Source organism: Notothenia coriiceps, unplaced genomic scaffold, assembly GCF_000735185.1.
Source record: "Notothenia coriiceps isolate Sejong01 unplaced genomic scaffold, NC01 NC01_scaffold00025366, whole genome shotgun sequence".
NCBI classification, from domain to species: domain Eukaryota; kingdom Metazoa; phylum Chordata; class Actinopteri; order Perciformes; family Nototheniidae; genus Notothenia; species Notothenia coriiceps.
In genome coordinates, this window is record NW_011358067.1 from 11,006 (window position 1) to 19,071 (window position 8,066).

Consider the following 8,066-nt stretch of genomic DNA (forward strand, 5'->3'; position numbering starts at 1 on the left):
GAGCGCCCTTCATCTCCATTATTTAACCAAGGGCTGACCGGAGAGTTGTTGGCATCAGCACAAACGCGCACATAGTGAATGAAGGCATTATTTTCTCTTTTTCTAACAAGGCAAATTCTCTACAGCTTACCCAATCAGACCGCCTTCAGAAAACCTGGCAATGAAATAACCTTTTTTCCTCCACTAAAGTGTTTTTGGTCTGTCAATGGGTATAAAATGTTTGCAAAATATGGTCTTCAAATGGAAATGGATATCTCTTTGTGTAATGTGCTATACTCAACTCGCCCTTTTCTCTTTTTCTTCTGTCATTTTAGGTTCAATTACAGATCAACACACCATCTCACCACAAATGGATTCTACGAGTTCCTCAACTGGTTCGATGAAAGGGCTTGGTACCCCCTGGGCAGGATCGTTGGTGGCACTGTGAGTTTCTCCTCAAATAGATGCTTTTAAACATCTTCTCTTTTTGTTTCATTGTTCAGCAACTCTACGCTAACTTTAGAGGAATACATCCTTACTCAGGTTCTTGTGAAGTGAAGGAAAATGCATGATTGAAATAAGATGAGACAGTGAGAGGTGGTTTGCATTCTAAAAACAGTGAGAAAAGATATGCTCCAGCTCTCGGTGTATCACTCAGCTCAGCCGCTCCAGGAGGTCTTATTTAAGGCTTCTGGAAAGGACGCTCCAGGCGATTGATGAACCACAGTTTGAGGAATGGCAGCGCGGCTTCCAGGGCGGAAGGTCATGGAACCTCTTAAATCTCTTTAATCTTGGAAGAATACTGGTGTCGTCACAGAGCTTGCCCATCAATGTGTGTTTTTTGTATGTGGAGATTCCTTAAAAGCATGCCCTGCAGTGTCGTGTATGTGAGGAAGAGATATAGGAGATGCCTGGGCAACTGATGCAAGACTAGCATGCCAGAACCAGAGCTGTGTACGGATCCACAGCAATAGAAGATGCCCTTCTCTGCCAAGGTTTTCCCCTAATGATTTTTTACGGTAGCATCTAAAAGCACAGCTGAGGTGTAGAGAGGCTCCACTTGTTTTAGGACTGTGTTCCCACATTTTGCTGATGATGTAGCGTCTTTGGCTTAATCAGACTTTGACCACTGGTGTGAACCATCTAGCTTTCCATCAGGCTATAAAACGGCCCCTTTAAGGTTTTGAGCAAGTTGCTGGCTTCGGTGGGGGGGTACATTGATATATGTTTTCATCAGTGAGGGTAATATGGATCCTTAGATCCACTGGCAAATTGGTACCGAATTCCCAATGTTCTGGCTGTTCTACTTTACAAAGATCAGAGCTAAGCCTGAAGGCAAAGCTCTGGATTTACTAGTTGATCTCTGGTCTGTGGTCATGAACTCTAGGTAGTGACTGGAAGAATGCAAAAACTACTTTAATGACTTGTTCACTTATTCTTTGGGAATCTGATAATAAATGGTCCTGCATACCTCTCTATGGAGAACGTCCAAGACTGTGCACATGGGAAAGGATCCAAAGCAGACCCAGAACATTTTGGAGGGATTACACATCCCACATGGCTGGTTATGCTTTGGGAGGTGCTGGCTGGGAAAAGGAAGTCTGGGCTTCTTTGCTAAGCAAGCTGCCATTGTGAATTTGACCTACTTAAGTGGAAAAAGCTGATAGATTGAGTCTTCTTTTAGCCACGGCAGGAACTTTTGGGGGAATTTTCTTAATATTCTGTCTCAATCCCTCCTTATAGGAAATGATTATTATAGCACCAAAATGGCCCCAATTCATCAGTAAAGTCACCCATTGAATTATGCAGGGAGGCTGTGGCTTAGTGGTTAGTGTGCTGATCTTCAGATCCCCACTGCACTCAGCATGTTGTTGTGTCCTTGAGCGAGACACTTCACCACAAATTGTCCCAGTGGGGATTGCCCACAGTATTGAGTGTACTTAGGTCGCTTTGGATAAAAGCGTCTAACAAGGGACATGTAATGTAATGCTTTAAATTATGACAAGAAATGTTACCAGCAATAGATATCAGAATCAGAATACCTTTATTAGTCCCACAGAGGGGAAAAAATAGCCACAGACAGCTTAATGTTACATATGTTACATGCATTAAGAAGTACTAAGTCATGATATAATAAAAAAATAAATAAAAAGTTACTTAATTTTCAAAATACACATCCTGTAACAGTTCTTAGGATTTAGCAGCCAGGTATATATAGCACAGTTTTAACGGCATATATATATATATATATATTGCACATAGTTGGTTGGTATTTAACAGAAAGGGATGTTATAGTCTGTGTTGTGGTGTGTGTCTGTGGGGGGGGGGTTCTACTAGGGGCTGTGCTGGTTGTATAGTCTGACCGCTGCAGGAAGGAAGGACCTGCGGTATTTCTCCGTGAGACAGCGGGGGTGCAGCAGCCTGTCGCTGAAGGAGCTGCACAGTGAGGACAGGGTGTCCTGGAGGGGGTGGGACACATTGTCCAGCAGGGAGGACAGCTTGGCTGCCATTCTCCTGTCTCCCACCACCTCCACAGTGTCCAGAGGACTCCCCAGGACAGAGCTGGCCTTCCTTACAAGTCTGTTCAGTCTCTTCCGTATCTCTTCCATATCGACATGTAGTAGGCAATTCTACAGTTCACATGTCAGATACATTGTAAAAGAATACAATTTGCCGATACCTGTACATCAAGACTACTCATCGACATTGATGTAATATCTAATGTAGTCATGTCCTCAATAGTGGTTCATGCAAATAACTAAAGTAGGTATTGTCTCTGTTGTCATTGGTATTCTCAGTACTGTGTGTTTGTGTGGGGTGGGGGGTAGGCTGGGGTTATCTGGGTTTAGGCAGCAAGGTGATGCAGAGATACCATAAGCCTCCACCAGGCAGCATGGATTTAAGTCACAATCCAGTGGCAACAGTGAGCTGTGAACCTGACAGATTCCCCAGGCTGCTACTGTCTCCCTGTTTACCAGCAGCAAGAGCAGTTGTGAAGCATTGGCCCTTTTCAGTGAACAATGTGCCCATTCCACAAAATCCATCTCCCATTTCCCACGCCCCCCCCCCCCTCCAAATTATCTTCTTCCAACCTCATCTTCTCAGCACTGCATCCTCTCAACCGTGAGGCCTGTCTGAGTTAAACACCTTTGGCCCATCCATCTGCCCACTTTCCTTCTTACTTTTAACCAAGCTTTGTTAACCATCCAGGAGCACACCCTGAGATGTAATTGCATTACATATGGCTTGGTCTGGACTAAAGACATTCTTAGTCGACACTGATATGATTTGGCGATTTCATTTGTTGATTTAATCATTGGATTGTGTAAAAATTGACAAAGAGGGAGCAGCCGTTGTTACAAAATATCAGGACTACATAACCCAGTGCCAAACAAATGTCACCAAGCGATTCCATTGGCTCAGTTTGATATGCTTGGAAAGACCTGGTGATTTCCTTTCTTGTTCTTCCCCTTCTCTGTGCATGGTGATTGGAGAGTCCTTTGCACAGTACAGGCAGCGAGGCATGTTAATTTAGTTCATTGCCATCATATGCTGTTATCATTACAGACCAAAGCAGATGGTGCAGTAGCAACACTACATGCTGAGGTTTGAATATAGTATGAACTACTGCACCAAAGACGCCACAAATTGGAATGACAAAACCCCTCCCTCAGCATACATCTGTCATGACTTAACTAATTGTAATTGTATATGACAGGCCTTGATTGTAATAATGAATGTGCTGGTTCTGTCACAGTACATGAATACTTGGGTTGTGCCCTTTACCCAATGGGTGGAGGCTGAAACTCATGATTAGACTGGTAATCGAAATTGGAAGGCAAATAGTTTGAAATTAATTTTTATGACATTTAAAAGATCCCTGGGCTGCATAATTCTTTGTCTTCTGCATGCAAATAAACATACAAGGCTTTCCTCTGTACATTTCTATTTGCATTTCATGAATATAGGCGTAAAATGAAACAAACAAATGTATTGTTATTCATACATACTGTTAATTTGATTAAGTTTAATGTTGAGTTGTGCTGATTTCTGCTCAATTTAACTTTCAAGTTATTTCATGTTCCAGTCCATTACTATAATTGTTTTAATTTACTTAGCTGTAGGGATATCACAAGAACTGATAATTGCATTAGTTGCATAATGGTTGATTCTACAATTAATCAAATGGATATCGTATCTATTTGTATATTATAACGTTATTATGAGGTGTTAAAATGTAGTCTTTGTGAGAAACTTGAATAAATGCAGTAGTTTGAGGATAATGTTTTTACAGCAATATAAAATAGATGTTAGAACATTTAGATTTTCCTACTAAAACACTAAGCAAAAGGACATAAAGGATTCTAGTGTATGTTGTACATGGGATATATTTAAAGGGGACCTATCGTGCAAAATGCACTTTTTTATGTCTTTTATACATAAATATGTGTGCCCGGTGTGTCAGGGAACTCACGCAGCGTCAGAAAATAAAACCCTCTCTCTTTTCCTCCGTACCCAAATCTCTAAAAACGGGGGTACAACGGAGCTGATCCAGATTTGGGTCCGATGTGACGTAACATCGGAAATGTGGACCCACGGTACTATCAGAAAGTTGCTATCAGAAAAAATGCCCGACTGTTTTGTACGTCATATGGTCGGTGTTTACATTAGCCTCGCTGACACTCAGAGCTAACCTATACTGGAGAGCATGTGTTTGAAGAAGCAGGAAATAAAAAGGAACTCACCTTGTGGTATAACCGGCAAGAGAGAAAGCCTTTGATCTCCATACTGTTTCAGAAATTATCCATGATATGGTGTTTCATCACGGCAGTGTTTAGTTTAGACAGTAGCTGCCGGGTCCCGCATGAGCTCAGCCCCCTCCTTTTTTTTTTTTTTTTTAAAGCTTTATTCCCAAAATCAGCACTTTTGAAACAGGAAGTGAAATAGAGGGATATGAGGCACTAATATAGCCTCAAATTAGACCCACATGCAAATAGAGGACGAGAGCTTCTGCTTTATCAGAGCAAGAGTGTTTTTTTTTTTTACAATAGGTGCTGTGATGAGCAGTTACGCCATTGTTTTCCTTCCTCTTTAGCAGAACTGTCTCCAAAAAGCTGTTGAGTGTGAGTCATTTCAGTGGGTAACATTTGTGAGGAGATTGCCTGGCCAGGATATGTCCTGCAATGCAATTACCAAGCCATTACGGTGGTAATGTTATCCCTGCATTTGGTGTTATTATTTTGTCACTGGATGATTGCATTCACACTTCTGCTGCTATAGGGATGAAATTGTTCTTATTGGAATCAACAAATGTAGTAACCAATGGGTTGCTTTACATGTCGATTTGCCAAACTAATTGAAGTGATTTGACTGTCCTGAATTCAGATGCACTACAGCAGAATGATTGGGGATGTTGTTGAAGGATGTTAAAGTCTGGTGAACAAGAACAATGAACTGAGCCTGTTAAGTTTTACCGGTATTGCGTAGCTGAAGCTGGTTTTAGTGTATTTCACTGTGCCATTCTTGTCCAAAAAACTACTTAAATATGGTATTTAGCAGCACTTTAGCACAGTATGACTTATTGTATGTTTTACTCCCAATTGAGTAACATGTGCTAGAAACTGCACTGATAGTCTCTCTTAGGAAATAACTGTAAATGTGTGTTTTTCTCCCCCCTTTTTCTTTATCTTCTTAAGCTTTACATTTTCAATTGGCACCAATGGGCTTGTATACAGTTTGCCAGCACTGTCCTTTTAACAGGCTACTTCTGCTTTCAAACTACAGTTGACTTGGATGAAGTTTAGTCCCAGATGGTCAGCCGGTCACATTCAAACGGCCAGCCGCATTCTGCCTCACAGGAATTCTGATAGCAGGTGGACGGGTGGGCCATGCTCAATGCAAATGATCCATATAACATGCAAATCTATGCAAAGTAGATCAAGAGGAGGATCATCTAGGAACTGCTGCTAGGACATCTGACAGAGCTAGAGCATAGGTTCAATACATTTTCAGAATTTCACCGGCTGTCATTTCTATATAAGAGGCTGAGATGGGATTGTTTGCCGGAACAATCTGGTTCCTTTTTTCAAGGGCACCGTGATGGCAGTTGCTGGAGTAACAGAAAGCCACTCACTCATTTACTGTGTAGGCTAATTGTCAAAATGCCACTTGTTTTCACGACTGAGCTGGTTCTTTTTCTGAACATAGACAGACTCCAGGGAAGAATGGCATTTATTTTACTCCCACACTGCATTCGGTATCATAAAAGAAATGTGTGTGAGCGCTTATTTGCATCAAACATGTGCTTGTGAAACAGGGAGGGGTGTGGAGAGAAACTGGTTTTTATCTCAGATTGCTGCATTGTGCCTGTTTCTCAGTCCATAGTGCAGCCACAATTCATGGCTTTTGTAGGAAAAGCAAAGTTATATTCCCTCCTACACCTGTCTTGGCATTATAAAAACGTCAGTCTCCTTTCTCATAAGGAGATATGTTTCTGACCCTTCACGCTGGAGGTGGGATTCATAAAACCACCGTTGCTCTAACACTAACAAAACTTGTATTTTTTTCCGTTGCATGAAACCTTTCTTTATGCCTGCACTCTCTTTGAGATACCCTGGCCGTTTCTCAATGTCGAGTATACCTGCTGCAGAGCCACTATTTCAAGTATACTACGTCATCGAGTGGCGCCGAAGGACTGTTTAAATGCATGCAGTGCATGACATTAAGGATTTTGGGAGATGGCCCTGTGGGCCATCTAAGCTAATTTACAGATGGCCCTGAGCCCAATAGAGATTGCCCTGAAAAATCCGCGCCGACGAAATAGCACGAAGGGTTTGGGGGGCCTCCCCCTAGAACATTTAGATTTTTCCAGGTCTTCCTGTAGATGCTGTCTGGTGCATTCTCTAGACTGAATTATACGATGAACCACCACAATATTATATTGTACAAATTCAATTTTATTCTTAATTTCACTTGTTTATTTGCTCTTGTTTGCTCGCTTGCATGCCCTGCATAGCTATAAGAAATACTTCAGTTGTTGGTCAAGACACTTTCCATCTGATGAAAGCAAATGCCTTCCCAGATGTAAAAAAGTAGAAAACATTACATTCAGTTATAACTGCCAAAACAAACATTATTTACACTATTATGATCCCTGTTAAAAATGTTTGTAATGTTATCTACTGTAAGTTGGTCGAATTAATGCTTCCTCATCCGGAAGCTGACCGAGCAGACCCGAGCAGCAGTCGAGAGGAGCCGAGCGCATCCGCGAAGCACACAACATGGGGACGTCGGAGTTCCCGTTAGCCGGCAAATCTAAATCTCTTCGGTCAAAATAATTTCCCTTTAGCGCAATACCGCTTCAGTTGCACCACTTATGTGACAGACAAGAAGAGTATGTGACAGACAATAATAGTCAATTATAATGTCTAACACGTAATGTGGAGAAAGAGATGTCCTGTCTGGGTTGATTGTGAGTTGATCTGTTGGTAATGCCCCGGGGTTCCGGTAGGCATGTAAACAAATGCATAATGCTGCGCTATACTTTGTGGCCTCACCCAGTTGCATAGCGACACTTATTGTTTAGGTGTCTTTTAAGAAGCAGGTAGTCATATCATTAGCTAGAACTAGCTGGATCTGATCGATATGGACATAAACGCGAGTGAAGTCTAATCTGACGGGAGAGAGAGAGATCAGCTGCTGCTGACGAGTCGGCACGCAGCTCTGCATGATCACATGCAGCGGTGAGCGGAACAAAACACACACTTCAGGTTAGAATATCACACGTAGCTATTTTAATTACCTCTCAAACTACCTAAAATAGTTATAGATATGTTTAGTGTTACTGTCGGGTCACTCATTACTGGATCCGCGAGCTGCATGATACTGGCATAATAGATTGCCCGATCGGGCAACCAGCAGGTGAGGCTTCATTGCCCGAGCTAAATACTAGATGGCCCCGGGCCATCGGGCAGTCCTTAATGTCGAGCCCTGGCATGTTAAATGCCCAGCATTCGGCGCCACTCGATGACGTAGTATACTTGAAATAGTGGCTCTGCAGCAGGTTTACTCGACATTGAGAAACGGCC

General features: G+C 42.2%; 1 protein-coding gene across 1 annotated transcript in view; it reads left to right on the forward strand.

Moving 5' to 3' along the window:
* Positions 1-314: 314 nt before the first annotated feature.
* The window catches only part of LOC104956100 (dolichyl-diphosphooligosaccharide--protein glycosyltransferase subunit STT3B-like), a gene marked incomplete at its 5' end in the record, with an annotated part of 20,315 nt that continues 12,563 nt past the window's right edge, over positions 315-8,066 (forward strand). The window contains one exon of the mRNA XM_010783542.1: positions 315-423. Coding sequence (XP_010781844.1) covers positions 315-423 — 109 coding nt within the window. The remainder of the gene's footprint in view (positions 424-8,066) is intronic.